We start from the raw sequence: 19945 nt of genomic DNA on the forward strand, positions 1-19945 counted from the left end.
CATTCGTACTTGGTAAGAAAGCTCTGACCTTTTCTTTCCGATACTGGAACCTGCCTTGGTCATTCACTTCTATGTCACTTGATATTGGACCACTGCAGTGCTATAAGGGGATACTCCTAAAAACTATCCAGAAGTAACAACAAGTGCAAAAGGCAGCTGCCACTTAAACACTTAAAAAATAATTCAGCTAAACTTTCTTTGTACAAGGAGAGAGAAATAATTAACATGACTAGAGTAGACTTCTGAGCAGCTAAAGTAAATGGCTATTTAATTTGATAACCTGTGTCTTTATTAGCACACCATGGTGAGTCTACCTTCATAGACCATGAGTTAGTGGTACGTGAACATGTTTAATTGAAAGCACTTCTGACAGTCCACCTGTGCAAGGATATGCATTGCTCAGCAAACATGAACAGATGGAATAAACAAAGGGGAAAAGTGGACTAAGCTGTTAATGAGATTACTCTTGAAAGTCTGCTCTGTCTGGTTCTCTAATCTCTGGTAATCTCATTCAAGACATGTCCAGCATCTGCTAGAAACTACTTTGTAGTGTACTGGTAGAGTTTTGCACTGGTTATAGTAATGAAAACTGAAGTCAATTAATGAGATTTCATCATGTTTACAAAAGAGGGAAGTTCAGAGAATACAATGGATGCTCCACCTTGCCAATTTACTATGAAATTATTATTTTAAATGTTTTATCAAAGATACAATTAATATGTGAAACATCCAACTTTGGGAGGGATTTGGTAGCTACTGGTTATTAAACCATGGTATCCATAAGAACATAAGAATGGCCATACTGTGCCAAACCAATGGTCTATCTAGACCAGTATCCTGTCTTCTAACAGCAGCCAGTGCCAGATGCTTCAGAGGGAATAAACAGAATAGGGCAATTATTGAGTGATCCATGTCACTTGTCCAGTCTCAGCTTCTGGAAGTGAGACGTCTGGGATACCCAGAGCATGGTGTTTTATCCTGATCATCTTGGCTAATAGCCATTGATGTACCTATAGGCCATAAACTCATCTAATTATTTTTAAAACCCAGTTATACTTTTGGACTTCACAACATCCCCAGGCAAAAAGTTCCACGAGTTGACTGTGGATTGTGTGAAGAAGTTCTTCCTTATGTCTGTTTTAAACCCGCTGCCTATTAATTTCATTGTGAGACCCCCCCCTGGTTCCTGTATTATATGAAGGGGTAAATGACACTTCCTTATTCACTTTCTCTGCACTTTTCATTTTATAGACCTCTATCATATCGGCCCTTAATCATCTCTTTTCTAAACTGAACAGTTCGTCGTCTTTTTAATCTCGCTTCGCGTGGAAGCTGTTCCATAACCCTAATAATTTTGTTTTGCCCTTCTCTACACTTTTTCCAATTCTAATATAACTTTTTTGAGATGGAGTGACCAGAACTATATGCAGTATTCAAGGTGTGGGTGTACCATGGATTTATACAGTGGCATTATGATATCTTCTGTCTTCTCATCTATCCCTTTCCTAATGGTTTACAACATTCTGAGACTGCTGCTGCACACTGAGCACATGTTTTCAGAGAACGATCCAACTATCTCTATCTTGAATGAAAACAAGTAATTTGGACCCCATCATTTTGTATGTATAGTTGGGATTATACTTTCCAAAAGGCATTGGGGGGGGGGGGATAGCTTAGTGGTTTGAGCATGGCCTACTAAACCCAAAGTTGTGAGTTCAATCCTTGAGAATGCCATTTAGGGATCTGGGGCAAAAATCTGTCAGGGACAGTACTTGGTCCTGCTAGTGAAGGCAGGGGGCTGGACTCGATGACCTTTCAAGGTCCCTTCTAGTTCTAGGAGATAGGACATCTCCATTAATTTAAAAAATATATATATATGTAATTATTACTTCACCATTAACACTGCATTTCATCTGACATTTTGTTTCCCAGTCACCAAGTTAGCGAGATCTCTTTGTAACTTTTCAGTCAGCTTTGGACTTAACTATTTGAGTAATTTTGTATTGTCTTCAAATTTCACCACCTCACTGTTCACCTCCTTTTCCAGATCATTTATGAATATGTTGAACAGAACAGGTCCCAGTCCAGATCCTTGTGAGAACCCACTATTTATCTCTCTCCATTCTGAAAACTGACCATTTATTCCTACCCGTTGTTTCCTATCTTTTAACTAGTTACTGATCCATGAGGATCTTGCCTCTTATCCCGTGACTGCCTAGTTTCCTTAAGAGCCTTTGGTGAGGGACCTTGTCAAAGGCTTTCTGAAAGTACAAGTACACTGTATTACCTAGATCATCCTTGTCCACACACTTGCTGACATTCTCTAAGAATTCTAATAAATTGGTGAGGTATGATTTCCATTTACAAAAGCCATGTAGACTCTTCCCCAATATATTGTGTTCATCTGAATGTCTGATAATTCTGTTCTTTGCTATAGTTTCAACCAATTTGCCTGGTACTGAAGTTATGTTTACTGGCCTTTAATTGCCAGGATTACCTCGGGATCCTTTTCAAAAAAAAAGTCAGCATGACATTAGTTATCCTCCAGTCATCTGATACAGAGGCTGATTTAAGCGATGGGTTACATACCACAGCTACTAGTTCTGCAATTTCATATTTGAGTTCCTTCAGAACTCATGGGTGAATACCATCTGGTCCTGGTGACTTATTACTGTTCATCAATTTGTTCCAAAACTACCTCTATTGACACCTGAATCTGGGACAGTTCCTCAGATCTGTGACTTAAAAAGGATGGCTCAGGTGTGGGAGTCTCCCTCATGTCATTTGCAATGAAGACAGATGCAAAGAATTCATTTGCAGTGGTTCCCAACCTTTTCCGTGGGGTGGGCACCGGACGACTAGCCGCCGAGGACTGTGGCCGCCGGACAAGCAGCCGCCGAAATGCCGCCAAGAAGCGGCAACGTCAAGAGGTGTCGCCGCCGAGAAGCAGCGTCATCAAGAGCTGTCGCCGCCAAAATACCGCTGAAAATCAGTGGCATTTCGGCAGTAGCGTTTCTTGACATTGCCGCTTCTCGGCGGCATTTCAGCGGCTGCTTGTCCGGCGGCCAGTAGGCGGGCGCACATGGATGCCCCGGCGGGCGCTGCGTTGGGGACCCCTGATTTAGTGTCTCCACAATGACCTTGTTCCCCCACGTTCCATATCCCTCAGATACAAAGCACAGTTCTGGCTATCAGGATGGACACATTGTGGCAGGGAACAGCTGGGGGATAATATGAATTGAGGAGAGGGAACGAAAGGCAAGCAGCCAGCAACTAGAAATATTGTGTATGCATCTCTCAGCCCAGGTGTTAAAAGGGTGCAGGTGTTGTGGAGTACACCCAGCACTGAGATAAGGAAAAATAATGAAGGCAGACTGGGTACTGGGAGAGAGCAGGTGGGGAATAAGGACAAATTTTAATGGGTTCACCACATGGCACCAGCTATTTTGAGTGTTACCCTATCTTGTTTTTCAGATGAGAATTGTAGGAACACAAACAAAAAGACTCTAATCTATATTAGAGAATCATCAATTCTAAATTACTACTTTGACATTTTAAAAACTAAATGGAATTTTTTAATTAAAGTAGGCAGTTTAACAGGCTTCATTTGTTAATTTATTTAGCAGACTTGGGTTATTAGCTAGCCTATTCCTATTAGAAAAATGTACATATAGACTTTAGACAACGTTGAGATTTTGGGGGTAACATTTAAAAATTTCTCTCCCCTTACTGATTCTAGTAATCCTTTAGAAGCTTGAAATTGAAATCTGCTATACTCCCTTCCACTACACACACACGCACACACACACGCGCCCAAGATTGTTGTTCTAGGGTTAACTCATGAAGAATAGTAAGCTAATGCATTAGGTTATAAAAATATGAGAGAAAAGATTGAGTAATATGGACTTTGCAAACAGATTAAACAGGTCAAATTTTGGGCCTACAAAACTGACATCCTTTTATCTGTCTTTGTTATGAACATAATCCTAGTATAAAGCAGTAGGAGAAAAATCAACACAAAAAAGAACCAGAGACATTTGCCATATTCACTTGCTATTGTAAATCTATTATTGCTGCTTGCCTTCTTAAATATACCAAATGGGAATATTCATGAGAAAATGAAAAAAATGATCACTCTTTATTAACAACTGGCACCAGTAACCAGTTGCATTCATCCACCTCAAAATTGAGGTCCCTTATTGTTTTACTGTATGAGAAGTGCAATTCTTAACAGCTCACAACAGAATCCTATCCAAAATGAATTACATTTATAAAGATTCTCCATACAAATCAACAAACTGCTCATGACAAAACCATGTGTGTATTGACCTTAAAAAAATACTAGGAACTCTACATAATGGGAAAAAACAGCATCACAATATAGAATTTGTTAAGAGTTGTAGTGTAAAATGTGACCACAGCACTCAAGGTGCCAAATGAAAAGCCTTTTTTCATTTTCAACCTGGGCTTTGAAACAAGGAGGTACCTGGCAAAAGGAAGTTTTAAACGGTTTGGGAGGTTTAAAATGGTTTGTACAAAATCTGTATTCTATTTACAATTTCAGAGCTCCATAGCTATTATGCTTCTGAAAAAATATGATACAGAGGCTCACTGAATTTGGTTCTCATGTCACAGACTTCTGAAACATGTTTTGTATTCCATGGCTTTTATCGGATTAATAGGGTTGTTTTGAATTTAAAATTTCAATTTTACAAACTACAGTTCACTATTATTTATCAAATACAGAAATGTGACTTACTGCTTTATTACTAACAGATTATATTATGTTTCAGTTTTAAAATGGAAATCACCTCTATTAATGACAGAGGAAGAATTGTGGAGGCATTAAATGGAAAGAAGTGATTTAAGGACTAAGAATATCATCCGCTTTATTAGGTTTGGCCTTGGTTATGATCAGAGTATGCCAAGGAAAATGGAATCTGACATAACACATTGAATTCACTAGGATATGGGCTATATCTGATTTGCTTATTGCTTTGTAGGCCTCATTTTGTCTATTCAGTAAACACTTGAATTAAATATGAATTGATTTTTAAAAGATACATAATTAGTATGAAATATTTATCCTGTCAATATATTCAAACACCCTCCTTTAGAATGCTGAAATGCAGGAGAAATTATGAAATTTACATCAACTTCAACAATGTCAGTATGAACCAACCTCCGCTATTTAGCCAGGCCAAGGCAGTCATTTAGATATGTATACTGTAATATCTAATAACACACCTTCACTCAAGTTGCACACAATCCATTTTCCTTGCACCTGACTGGTTCCTGTTCCTACTGCATTGCAGGTGACAGTACAGACATCATGGAACTCTAATGAAGCATGTTGCTAGGCTACAGAGTATCAGATAAACTGCTTTTTTTGGTATGATTTCCCTAAATGTAACAATTTTATATCTCAAGGTGTATAAAAAGAACTCAAAACTCAGTGCAATATAATTACCCTCTTCCCCCACCCCCCATGTTAACCTAACTTGTATGTACTAGTTTCACATTCCACTGGGATGCCTAGGGGTTCTGACAACCAGCATTGTGCATGCTGAGGCATACAGCAGAGTGGAGTTGGTTGCAGCACGGACACATGTCTTGGGACTGAATTTTTATAGATTAATTTCTCTAGGAATAAAACCCTTTTATTTTGAAAGATAATTTCATACCCTGATAGTCCTCTTGTTCTTGCCGTTCATTAATATCCAGAGTGAGCTTTTTCATTCTCATTCTCTCCTCTTGCTCAGCTTGTTGTTGATTCCAGTGGTTGGCAGCAAGTTGGGAAGACATTGGCACATTTAGGATCTTAAACTGAAAGAAAAAATAATCTCTTCAAGTACATATCATACTTTACAAAGAACAAGAAGAAGAGACTGATTATATGAGAAGAAATGTCTTAAGTTGAATTTTATTATTTCTGAACAACCCTGAAAATAGACACTATTGAACAGGTTTCTGGGGGGAAAAGTATGTTCCGTACTTTCATCTAGAAAGGAGAGCAGCAGAATACGGACCCTGGACTTTAGAAAAGCAGACTTTGACTCCCTCAGGGAACTGATGGGCAGGATCCCCTGCGAGAATAACACGAGGGGGAAAGGAGTCCAGGAGAGCCGGCTGTATTTTAAAGAATCCTTATTGAGGTTGCAGGAACAAACCATCCCGATGTGCAGAAAGAATAGTAAATATGGCAGGCGACCACCTTGGCTTAACAGTGAAATCCTTGCTGATCTTAAACACAAAAAAGAAGCTAACAAGAAGTGGAACCTTGGACAAATGACCAGGGAGGAGTATAAAAATATTGCTCAGGCACGCAGGAGAGAAATCAGGAAGGCCAAATCACAATTGGAGATGCACCTAGCAAGGGAATGTTAAGAGTAACAAGAAGGGTTTCTACAGGTATGTTAGCAACAAGAAGGTGGTCAAGGAAAGTGTGGGCCCCTTACTGAATGGGAGAGGCAACCTAGTGACAGAGGATGTGGAAAAAGCTAATGTACTCACTGCTTTTTTTGCTTCCGTGTTCACGAACAAGGTCAGCTCCCAGACTACTGCACTGGGCAGCACAGTATGGGGAGGAGGTGACCAGCCCTCTGTGGAGAAAGAAGTGGTTCAGGACTATTTAGAAAAGCTGGACGAGCACAAGACCATGGGGCGGGATGCACTGCATCCCAGGGTGCTAAAGGAGTTGGTGATGTGATTGCAGAGCCATTGGTCATTATCTTTGAAAACTCATGGCGATTGGGGGAGGTCCCAGATGACAGGAAAAAGGCTAATGTAGTGTCCATCTTTAAAAAAAGGGAAGGAGGAGGATCCGGGGAACTACAGGCCAGTTAGTCTCACCTCAGTCCCTGGAAAAATCATGGAGCAGGTCCTCAAGGAATCAATTCTGAAGCACACAGAGGAGAGGAAAGTCATGCCTGACTAACCTAATTGCCTTCCATGATGACATAAATGTCTCTGTGGATGAGGGGAAAACAGTGGACGTGTTATTCCTTGACTTTAACAAAGCTTTTGATACGGTTTCCCACAGTATTCTTGCCAGCAAGTTAAAGACGTATGGGCTGGATGAATGGACTATAAGATGGATAGAAAGCTGGCTAGATCATCAGGCTCAACAGGTAGTGATCAATGGCTCCATGTCTAGTTGGCAGCTGGTATCAAGCAGAGTGCCCCAAGGGTTGGTCCTGGGGCCGGTTTTCTTCAATATCTTCGTTAATGATCTGGAGGATGGCGTGGATTGCACTCTCAGCAAATTTGCAGATGACACTAAAATGGGAGGAGTGGTAGATACACTGGATAGTAGGGATAGGATACAGAGGGACCTAGACAAATTAGAGGATTAGGCCAAAAGAAATCTGATGAGGTTCAACAAGGACAAGTGCAGAGTCCTGCACTTAGGACGGAAGAATCCCATGCACTAATACAGACTAGGGACCGAGTGGCTAGGCAGCAATTCTGCAGAAAAGGACCTAGGGGTTACAGTGGACGAGAAGCTGGATATGAGTCAACAGTGTGCCCTTATTGCCAAGAAGGCCAACAGCATTTTGGGCTGTATAAGTAGGAGCATTGCCAGCAGACTGAGGGATGTGATCATTCCCCTCTATTCGGCATTGGTGAGGCCTCATCTGAAGTACTGTGTCCTGTTTTGGGCCCCACACTACAAGAAGTATGTGGAAAAATTGGAAAGAGTCCAGCGGAGGGCAACAAAAATGATTAGGGGACTGGAGCACATGACTTATGAGGAGACACTGAGGGAACTGGGATTATTTAGTCTGCGGAAGAGAAGAATGAGGGGGGATTTGATAGCTGCTTTCAACTACCCAAAAGGGGGTTCCAAAGAGGATGGAGCTAGGCTGTTCTCAGTGGTAGCAGATGACAGAACAAGGAGTAATAGTCTCAAGTTGCAGTGGGGGAGGTTTAGGTTGGATATTAGGAAAAACTTTTTCACTAGGAGGGTGGTGAAGCACTGGAATGGGTTACCTAGGGAGGTGGTGGAATCTCCTTCCTTAGAAGTTTTTAAGGCCCAGCTTGAGAAAGCCCTGGCTGGGATGATTTAGTTGGTGATTGGGTCCTGGTTTGAGCAGGGAGGTGGACTAGATGACCTCCTGAGGTCCCTTCCAACCCTGATATTCTATGATTCTGTGTTTACACACACAAATGCAACACTGGAATCTACATGACTGCTAAATTTTAAAGCCTATTAGATACAAGTAGAATTCTCCATCTGTGAAACAGATATTTAGTTTAATTAAGTAAACTCTCTCAGTAAGTTTATCCTTTTAAATAAAACCTTTGCATTTTCTCTGGGTAGCTGACAAAAGGTAAAGTTTTGTTATGCACTATTGTATTCAATCCATTATCCAATTTGTTAAATCAATATACGTACATATGTACATCGCAAGAGCAAAAATGTATTGAAAACATTTAATAAATCACAATTTGTATAGGAACCAAGGCACATTTGGACATTCTCCTGGTACAAACTGGACTGTTCAATGTTTTATTTCTCAGCAGAATATCAGTACTGTGAAAATACATAAAATCAATACTATGAAAAGGTGGCATCTGACTGGCAATAAAGGTTTCCACTGTGTGGGTATCTGGTAAAATCATATAGGTCTCGTGCTAGATTCAGATTCACCATGGTTGGCACAGGAAGGTGAAAGCTGCACCTCCCAGTGACATCAAGACTTTCTGCCCTTCAACGGGATTAAACCACAGGTGGTGTTTCCACCACTAATAGTCCTTGGTTGTTACACAGGAGAAGGACTGTATATCCCACCAAGATTACACAGAAAATCCTTCCAGCAGAGGGACTCACTAAATCACTGCGCAAGTATCCTCATGGTCTGCACTTTCCATTTTATGAACATTGCTGGCCCCGTACTGCCCCCCTTGTTGGAGAGAAGATTACATCAACATATGCAGCTGCTATCTTTTCCCCAGTGAACTTTCTGCCACTCGGGACCTTGCATGCTGGTTTATGCCTGCAGAACCTGGGGTAAACCAGAGATGAACCTTGTCCCTTGTATCCAAGCTCCTCTCCCCCAAGGTATAATGGCTGTGATTTCCAAAGGAGCCTAAGGGAATCAGATGTCATAACTCCCTTAAGATTCTTTCAAAATCCCAGCCATTATGCCCAGAGGGAAAAATATTATGGAAACTTTAAAAACCAAACAGAAATAATATTTAAACTTTTTCATTCAAAGTGGAAACACTAGCCTTCAGAAAAGCCTGTTGATCCTAAAGTCTGTGAGCACAGCTTGCAAAATGTCACTTGCCCTTCTAAAAGCATCCCCATGTCCACCCCAAGGAAAATGGATAATTGACTGTTAGAAAAATGTGTTAAGATAATCAGTTGGAATTGAATAGGAATTATTTTAAAGTCTTGTGCTTGCTTTTGCCAATCTGAGGTGTGTTTTCATGGGAATGGAAATGAATGGCAGCCAAGTTGCAAGATTTCTTGTCACTTACATTGACAAAACTTGCAATGCAAAAGGGTATAGTATCATTGCTTTGTACAGTGGAGATTCACTGTAAAAGCAAAATTCTCATAGTAAATCCAATGTATTTAATGCAGTAAAACAGAATTACTGTGAAATCTCATAGTACCTATCACACAGCAACTCTGTTCTGGCTGCAGGTCAGTGTTGTGTGCGGGAAATCATTCTGTTGCCAATGAATACTCAGGCAGCTACATTTGAAAAACAGTTAATTTATGGAGGAAAACTCAACCAACTGTTGGTTGCAACAGTTAAGATTGGCTATTACAGAGACCTGGGAAAGAACTGCAACATCTGTGTGTGACAGTCAACTATAAGCTCATTTAGATGGGGGAGGAGGGCAAAAAAAGTGTTTTTTGAATAAAACAAGAGAACAGTGTAGGGATTACCAAGAATTCTGGATGACAAGTTCGAATTTTAAGAGCCTTTTAAGTTAACAGATATAAGAGAAAAGCAACCAAGGAAAACAGAAAAGAAGATGAAATCTTTATAGACACCCAGAGGAAAAATAAATATAGACTTAAGCTTTGTAGCTTCAAACAAAATAAACAGATTCACAGATATCAGTAACGAGTACTACCCAGATAGTTAACTAGTCAACTTATTGGCAGTGTCTAAGGCTACAAATCACTGACTAACGCAAGGGCCTAATGGAGGCACAGTCTTAATACACAGGAAATCTGGGTTTTACTTCTTGCCCCATTCTCTGAGGCTAGGACTACACTACAGCGGGGGGGTCAACCTAAGATACGCAACTTCAGCTACGTGAATAGCGTAGCTGAAGTTGTGTATTTTAGGTGGACTTACCTGGCTGTGAGGACGACGGCAAGTCGACTGCTGCCGCGCCACCGTCGACTCCGCTGCCGCCTCTTGCCGCGGTGGATTTCCGGAGTCGACAGCAGAGCGATCAGGGATCGATTTTATCGCGTCTTCACTAGATGCGATAAGTCGATCCCCAATAGATCGATTGCTACCCGCCGATCCGGCGGGTAGTGAAGACATGCCCTGAGTTAAATCAGGCTAGTAGGGTTCTGTGAGGCAGGATGCTCAGAATAAATGGGAAGGGAATATGAAATTTAGATGGTGAAATGAAGCAAGAAGGGTTCTGGAAGGCTGTAAAGTGGTGATGAACAACTGATGAGACAAGAGTTAAACTCAGAGGTAGGCAGGCACATTGACAAACCAGAGCCCTGATCCATCAAAAACTTCAAGGCCCTTCAGACAGCCACCTCCTTCTAGGTCGCATATCTCCCCCAAAAGACTAACATGCACCCTCCCAGCCCATGCTGCATACTGTTACTCTTCTGCTCTTATGGTACACTAATGGCTAAGTTTTCCCGGACACTGGGATCTGGACCCAGCATTTAGAGATGGTCTGCATTTTAATAATCCAGTATTAATCCCACCACTGGAAGGAGGAACAACACGTACTATCATCGTCAAAGAGTGCTTTGTTATATAGAAAAAATAAAATTCCAGTTACCAAGACTAGTCTCTTCTGCAGCTCAGATAAAATAAACAGAGTTCAAACCAGATCTACAGCAAGACAGAGATTAGGCTCACATGGTGATGAGGTGGTGGGACATTACTACTACAGTTTACTTAAAATAATCTTAAATAAAACTGAAGGAAAAACTGCACAATTTTTTTAGCAAATTGTTGTCCTCATTAATCACATGAAATTGCATAACCCAGATTGTTTCCCTCGGTGGAAACACAATGGGTAAACAGTTTCTATGCTAGAATTGGACTCTATACTTACACTGTAATGGCTAATGCTGATTGTTACGTTTGGCAGGCGGGAACCTAATTTACTGGACAGCCACATTTGTCTGTGTCAGGGCTGACCAACTGCATTAATCTACTAAAAAAGCCTATTTTAAAAGAATATGTATATAATATACATTACTTGTGTCAAAAGGCATAAAATACATACAGTAATATTTTGATAGCAGTTTTGATATCTATTAAAGACTTCCCTCACTTCAAAAATCAGTGTATATTCTACTCACACAGGTTTAAAATTCACTTAGTACTGTATGAAGGAACACAATTATTTTCTTTTCAACTCCACCTCTTCTCCTCTTATTTTTCTTTTAAAACTGACTACTAGGGTATGTTTTTTCTGAACACAAATTTGGAGACAAAGAAGTCTTTCATTGACTCAATGACCAAAATATTCTATAAGGCAACACATTTTACATTTCTAGAACCACCAAAAGGAGTTTTGCCAGGAAGAGCCTACTCCCAAAAGCAAATATTGAGGGTGGTGGTAGGGAAGATTCAGAACAAGATCAGCTTTCTTTTTCAAACCACAAAATGCCAGCACCATTTTCCTCTCACACATACTATGATGCTCCCAAAAAACTTAATATTCTACAAAATTCCCAGTTAAACCTCAGTGCCTGGAAAAATCATGGAGCAGGTCCTCAAGGATTCAATTCTGAAGCACTTAAAAGAGTGGAAAGTGATCAGGAACAGTCAGCATGGATTCACCAAGGGCAAGTCATGTCTGACTAACCTAATTGCCTTCTATGACGAGATAACTGTCTCCGTGGATGAGGGGAAAGCAGTGGACGTGTTATTCCTTGACTTTAGCAAAACTTTTGGTATGGTCTCCCACAGTATTCTTGCCAGCAAGTTAAAGATGTATGGGCTGGATGAATGGACTATAAGCTGGAGAGAAAGCTGGCTAAATCATCAGGCTCAACAGGTAGTGATCAATGGCTCCATGTCTAGTTGGCAGCTGGTATCAAGCGAAGTGCCCCAAGGGTCAGTCTTGGGGCCAGTTTTCTTCAATATCTTCATTAATGATCTGAAGGATGGCGTGGATTGCACCCTCTGCAAGTTTGCAGATGACACTAAACTGGGAGGAGTGGTAGATACACTGGAGAGTAGGGATAGGATACAGAGGGACCTAGACAAATTAGAGGATTAGGCCAAAAGAAATCTGATGAGGTTCAACAAGGACAAGTGCAGAGTCCTGCACTTAGGATGGAAGAATCCCATGCACTAATACAGACTAGGGACCAAGTGGCTAGGCAGCAGTTCTGCAGAAAAGGACCTAGATGACCTCCTCAGGTCCCTTCCAACCCTGATATTCTATGATTCTATGAATGCCAAAGGAAATAAAAAAAGTAAACTGTTACTACGAAACCCAGATACGTACATGCACACAAAAATAACTCTTATTCTTTACTAAAAGTAATTCAAAATGTAAATCACAAGTCAACCCATCGACATGAAAACAGAATTCTCAAGTTTGGAATTAGACTTGTGATCACAGAAGTTGGTATATAAAACCTTTTACCAGTTAACAGATAGCATTTTATTTATCACTTTTGATACTCAATAGCACAAATACTATGATGTATATATTTGGGAGTAAAATGTTTGTTTAAATAAAACAGACACCATGATAAGATCCTGCATGAATGTACACACAAAAAAGTAATGTTAATATACAAGTATCTGTTTCCCACCCTCTAATAGCACTATAAAAATATATTACTACCATTCCAAGCAACATAACTTGTTCAAGAAAAGAGGTCCCAAACTACTGTAAAGGGGAACAAAGGGGAAGAAGTGGTAAATGCAATTTTGTTAATCTACACACAAAATTGTTGCCTCTCTCACCTCTCAGAAAAGATTTAACAGATGCTAAAAGGGACGTCTCATACGACAAATATCTCCTTATTTCTACAAAAACACCTATACATTAGTCAGATCAGGACTTTAAGGAACATAGTGTATTTTATTATGTGTTTTCCTTTTATTGTGTGTCTTCACTTAATAAATCATAAGATTCAGTAATTTGCAATGTGTCTCCAAGTCTATACAAGTTAAAATGTTTCTCAGTATTTGCCTGAACCACTTTTCTGTCCCCTAAATAACTGGGACTCAATTGTTTCAATTAAAGTATTTTTCTCTAAGACCATATTTCCCAAACCATGAAAACCTCAGTCTGTGTAGAATGTGTAATGAATGCTAAACTGTATCACATTTTTCAGTCAATAGGTGGTGCTGTGTGTAAAATACCTTATTTAAGCTAAACGCTGCCATATCTGGCAGTGCATTAAAGGATCTTATGATAAACGCATCTAGTGCGTATAAACAAGCTGTGTAGCCAGTCCATCTCTGATACAGGAGTACAGGACATGGTGTCCGGAGTAAATTAAGAAAAGAATCAGAAGGAGAACAACAACAAAGGTTGAAGGATCTCATGTCATTCTTCAAAGCCCTAGAGAATTTTAGCTTTGACAAATCTTCAGAATAGACAGACTGGAAGTATTTTACAAGATTTCAAATTGCAAACAAACTCCACAAAGAAACTGGAGATATACCTGTATCTTCTCTAATTCATGCTATGGGGAAGAAAGCAGAGCATATTTTTAAATCCTTTGACTTTCCTGAAGACAGTCACAAAGATGACTATGAAAGGGTTCTGGATATGTTTGATGGATACTTTCTATCCCAGAGAAATATGGTTTATGAAAGAGCATGTTTTCATCAAAAAATTAAAAAAAAAAAAAAAAAAAACAGGAAAAAAAAAAGGTGAATGTTTTCGAAGAGTTCTGCATACACTGGTTGAAAACTGCGATTTTGGGAATGCAGTATCAGAGACAGTCTGGTTATTGGGGTAACAGATAAAAACCTTTCACAGCAACTAAAGTTGGAGAGATTTAACCCTAGCCACAGCTATACAGATACAAAGCAGTCACAGGAGCAACTTGAAAAACCTGAAGCTAGCTTAGAAGCTTGATAGACAATTGAGTGTTAAAAGTCATTATTATAAAACTCTTGAAGCAAAGAGAGTAAGAACTATCAGGAGGCACAAATTCCAGCCTACATGCACAAAGTGTGGAAACAGTCATATCCCAAGAGATGATGCATGTCCAGCCAGAGGCTCATATTGTAATCTTACATCCATGAAATATGGATTTTGCAGCTCTCTGCCACACCAAAGGATTCAGGGAGTTGACTCATATTACAGACAACTAAGACCCATTGTTTCTGGGATCTATCGCTTGTGAGGACATAGAGCCTGCCTGGAGAATGAAACTGAATATTCATGGCATGACTGTCTTTAAAACTGACACAGGAACTAAAAGTCACAGTCATCTCAGAAGGGACTGAGGCTTTGTCTACACTGGAACTTCGTTGGCAAAGCTTTTGTTGTTCAGAGGTGTTAAAAAACCACACCTTTGAACGACAAAAGTTTTACCGACAAAAAGCACTGGTGTGAACAGTGCTTTGTCGGCAGGGGCGCTCTCCTGTCGACAAAGTTGCTGCTGCTCGTTGGAGGTGGAAGTTTTTTTTGTCAGCAGGAGAGCTCTGATGGAGGATTTGATATTGGACTTTTGAAAGGAGATCTGATACAAATCAACTTAAGAAAATGCTGACCCATAGAAGGTACAAACACCTCTACCAGAGGGACCTTTTGAATAGACAACCTGCAGATTTCTGCAGATTCAGAGGGCATAATTATCTGTTGTGGACTATGGTTCCAGGTATATAGAAATAATGTACTTGAAAGACACAATATGTCAGTGTTATCAAGAAACTGAAGTGCACTTTTGCTCACTTCGGTATTCCAGAACAACTAGTGACAGACAACAGACCACAGCAACAGAATTAAAGTCATTCCAAATGAAATATGTTTTTTGGTCATATTACTAGCAACCCACATTACCCACAAGAGAGTGGATAGGCTGAGAGCTGTACAGACAACCAAGAAAAATCCTATAGCAGGAAGATCTGTTCCTTGCTCTTCTGCATTATAGATCAACACCAAAAGCAGCTATTGGATATAGTTCAGCACAACAGCTGATGGGAAGACAACTCAGAAAAGACAGTTACCTTTTTCCGTAACTGGTGTTCTTCGAGATGTGTTGCTCATGTCCATTCAGCTTAGGGTGTGCGTGTGCTTGCCACATGCACTGGTGCCGGAAGTTTTTTCCCTCAATAGTATCCATAGGGGACCAGCTCCGGCGCCCCCTGGAGTGGCACGCATATGCCGCAATATATAGGGCGCCACCAGCTCCCCCCACCCTCAGTTCCTTCTTGCCGGAAACTCCGACACTGGGGAAGGAGGGCAGGTTGTGGAATGGACATGAGCAACCCATCTTGAAGAAAACAAGTTACGGAAAAAGGTAACACTCTTTTCTTCTTCAAGTGCTTGCTCATGTCCATTCAAGTTAGGTGACTCCCAAGCAGTACCCCTTGGAGTTGGGTAGGAGTTCACAGACATGTAGATTGCAACACAGCTCTGCCGAACCCAGCGTCGTCTCTGGCCTGTTGAGTGATGGCATAGTGGGCCGTGAACATGTGCACCGAGGATCATGTCACGGCTAGACAGATGTCCTGGATTGGGAAGTGTGCCAGGAAGGCCGCCGAAGATGCTTGCATGCTGGTCGAGTGGGCTCTGATGATCGGCAGTGGAGGGACTCTTACCAACTCATAGCAGGGACGAATGCAAGAGGTGATCCAGTTAGAAATCCTCTGCGTGGACACTGGGAGGCCCTTCATTCTATCAGCTGCAGAGATGAAAAGCTAAATCGACTTACGGAAAGGCTTTGTCCAATCTACGTAGAAAGCCAGGACCCTTCTTATGTCCAAAGTGTGAAGGCGTCTCTCTTCACCAGTCTCATGGGACTCAGGACAGAAGACTGGAAGGAAGATGTTCTGGCTCATGTGGAAAGTAGACACTACCTTGGGAAAGAAGGCCAGGTGGGGCCGGGGCTGGACCATGTCCTTATAGAAGACTGTGTATGGCGGTTCTGAGGTCAGGGCTCTCAGCTCGGAGACTCGCCTCGCCGACATCACCGCCACCAGGAAAGCAACCTTCCACGATAGATGAGACAGGGAGCACGAGGCCAAAGGCTCAAAGGGCGGGCCCGTGAGCCTGGACAGAGGCAAGGTGAGATCCCACTGAGGGACCTGGGACCGAACTTGTGGAAAAAACCTCGCAAGACCTCTGAGGAACCTGAGGTCCTGACATGTTATATCATGGGAGAACACAGTCTGCCCCTGGATTGATGAATGAAAGGCAGAAATGGCCACCAAATGCACCCTGATAGAGGAGTGTGCCAGGCCCTGGTTCCTCAAATGAAGCAGGTAGTTTAAAATCGACTGCACCAAAGAATGTGAAGGGGAGATGCCCCGTTTGGCCGCCCAGCAGGAGAACCTTGTCCACTTTGCCAGGTAAGTCAGTCTAGTTAAGGGCTTTCTACTCTCGAGTAGGACCTTCTGGACCCCTTTCAAACAGGCCTGTTGCTCAGAGTTCAGCCACACAACATCCAAACCGTAAGGTGGAGAGACGCAAGGTTGGGGTGCAAGAGTCGACCATGATCCTGTGACAGCAGGTCCAGTCAGTTCGACAGGGGCCACTGAGAGATGGCTGACAGGCTTGATAGTGTCCCGAACCAGTGCTGGCAAGGCCACACCGGGATGATCATGATAACCTGAGCCTTGTCTCTATTGATTTTCTCTAGGACTTTGCTGCTGAGTGGAATCAGAGGGAACCACTGCTGCACAGTATACTAGAACATGATTAACAACGTATGGAAATATATACACATACACACACAATATAATTACCACAGTTTAGTAATGCTAAATAAGTGGAAATTAATGTGATGCTAATAATGATGGATTGAAAATGTTCCCTTTGTTCCTGTGGGAGACGTTCAATAAAATAATTGAACTTGCTACAGGTGACATGGTTGTATTTAGCAAGAATCCCCTGGTAATTTCAGAATTTCAGAGTAGCAGAGGAGTAGCTCTTGTGACCAAAAATGTCCAAGCACTTTTAGTCTTTATGAGGGCCGTTTTCAAACGATGTTGCCTGTTGCATTCATTCACCACATCTACAACCAAAGAGATGGGGCAGCGTGTGAAAACAAAAACTCTGAATGCCTAGCCAGAACACAGTATTTGCCATCTGCTCTCTTACAGAATCAGAGGAGCAGTGGCCAGGGTTTGCCAAATTGTCTTCGAAACTCCAATAATGCCTCATTTGTAGGTAAAGCCACTCGTGGAATTTTGTGTATGAAGAATATCCAACAACCTATGTTGGGTCTCCTGGATTTCTTCTAATGGTATTTGCAGAGTATCAGTCACTCTCTTCATCAAGTTCTGAAACTTTGAAATCATCTATAGTAGGTGGAGGAGGGGTAACAGCCTCACCTGGAGAGGATGATGAAATATTAATCTGAAGGGTAACCTCCTCATCGGCTCTTTTTTCTTGTTCTTTCAACAATTCTTCTCATGACTGGGATTGATGCGGAGGGGTGGGGGGGGGGGGAGGAGGAAACAGGAGAGTGCTGTCTGTGGGATTCCGAGAGTTCAGTGCCTTGGAGAACTGCTGGCAGTAGGCTGCTCAAGGATCTCAATATGGCCATTGGGGAAGGCCAGAGATACCAAGAAAGATGAGGAACAGTTTGAGACTGCTTGTGTTTTGAAGTGTTCCTCAAGGAGACAGATTCATGGGAATCAGACCTGGGTTGATAATCAAAGGAGCCTTGTATGGAAATTTGTGAGTCAGAAGAGCTGTCTTCTGCATAGTCCAGAATGGGGGCAGACAATGGTGGAGTACTAGGAAGTGTCTGTCTGTCCACATGGGTACCAGGGAAACACTAGCAATTGTTATTGATAATAACTGGTATCAATTGTTGATTGAACGATAGATAATGTACTGGAGATAATTCTGGTTGTGATACTGGAAGTCTTGCTGAACTCAACAAGAGGGTACTCAGGTTCATCAGAGATTAATAAGCTTCTGGAGAATCAAAACTGCTTCAGTACTGAGTGAATCTGTGCAGAAACTAGACGAGTCTCAGATGTAGGAGGCTCTGGTGCAGAGTGCACTAATGTCAGCTGAACGACTGATCTGGGTACCGAAGCAGCAGCAGAGGTCTGATACCAGTCAGCTCTGTGTCCTTGGGGAACCAGGGCGCAGTATCCAGCCTGTCTGACTCATGAAAGCACATTCCCCCCCACCCCCAGCCTCTGCTTGAACCAAAACCGATCAGAGAAAAGACTTGCAGAGAGCAGTGAAGGGCAGTGGGAGACACACCTAAACCCCTCCTGACAAGGTGACAGAATTAAGGCAACTCCCCTAGCCTCATTGGCATCAAAGATGGGACAAGGAGGCATCTCCATTAGCATACAGAATGGAGAACAGAGATTCCAAGGCAAGAACTGCACTGAACTCTAAGACCAGAAAAGCAGGGAAGCACTGCATCACTGGGAATCTCTGCTCCAGATGTTAATGAACCTACGCCTGCACACACCCACTCAGCAGTTATCAGACCAATTCTAGTAATGAATCTTTGATTGATATCCAAAATACCAAAGCAGTCTAACTGCATTGTGAGCTCCCTGGAAGAAAAAACACGCATAGCTAGGAGTGATCAGCCCCTATTGTCTAGCCCAGGGGTCGGCAACCTCTGGCACGTGGTTCGCCAGGGTCAGCCCCCTGGCGGGTCAGGCCAGTTTGTTTACCTGCCGCATCTAGCCTAAAGAAAACCCTTGAGTCATCAGTTTACCCATAAACAAATCTAGTGTTCTCCCTTGAACCATTGTGGTTTCCCTACAAAAAAACCTACCCACACTCCAGTAAGTGTTCTGATGCATGGATCCAAACTCTGCATTAGTTCCACTGGGGATTTCATCTTCTCCTGTCTGATCATGCTGGGGGCTCTGCCTGTCTCCAGCACTCAGGATCCTGAGCTACCACCATCACCTGGGAACCCTGAACAATTCAAGCTTCAGAGAATGGGTGAGATGCAGCTCTCTCTCTTTCTCTGTTTTCTTTTCTACCTCAGGTATAACTTTCTAACCTTGACTTGTTTTCTATATATGACTTTTGTAACCTTTAATAATGTAACTGTTATGTTGGTTTAGGCTCTTCTTGTGTAGTTATCACTATTATTCAATAAATAACTTTTCTGGTTAAGCTAGTTGCTTCCCTCTCTCTCTCTCTGAATTTTACTCTTTTGTGTTTTTAGCTTCCCCATTTACTCTGCAGCAACGCTTCTCTTACCTAAGCTAAAGATCTCTGTAGCGCCCAAAAATACTGTGGGGTTTGCTCATCAAGTGGGTTACTACCAGTACAATTGTAACATGAAAGTGGGGATAGGGACGTGCTTAACCTGTGACATACGAGGGTGACAGCTTGGAAGTGCTGCTTGACCCAGACTACTGAGTCGAGGGGCATATAAGGGTGGCAGCTTGAATGTGCTGCTTGACCCAGTCCGCGGAGTCCGGGGGCATAGAAGGGTGGCAGCCTGAAAGTGTTCAACCCAGCCTGCTCAGGCATACTCTATTCCAATGCGGTACCTGCAGCATATAAGGGTTGCAGCTTGAAAGTGCTGCTTGGCAGCCCACTCAGAGAGCGAGTGTGTGTGTGTGGGGGGGGGGGGGGGGGG

At 42.0% G+C, this 19945-nt stretch overlaps 1 protein-coding gene across 6 annotated transcripts in view; it reads right to left on the minus strand.

Moving 5' to 3' along the window:
• UPF2 (UPF2 regulator of nonsense mediated mRNA decay) overlaps nucleotides 1–19945 on the minus strand; it is a 129813-nt gene that overhangs the window by 20382 nt on the left and 89486 nt on the right. For all 6 annotated transcript variants that reach the window (XM_024210862.2, XM_024210863.2, XM_029910843.1 and 3 more), the window contains one exon: nucleotides 5685–5826. In XM_024210862.2, the coding sequence (XP_024066630.1) occupies nucleotides 5685–5826 (142 nt within the window). The remainder of the gene's footprint in view (nucleotides 1–5684; nucleotides 5827–19945) is intronic.

This window comes from Terrapene carolina, unplaced genomic scaffold (genome assembly GCF_002925995.2).
Source record: "Terrapene carolina triunguis isolate 2854851 unplaced genomic scaffold, T_m_triunguis-2.0 Scaffold68, whole genome shotgun sequence".
Classification (NCBI taxonomy): Eukaryota; Metazoa; Chordata; order Testudines; family Emydidae; genus Terrapene; species Terrapene triunguis.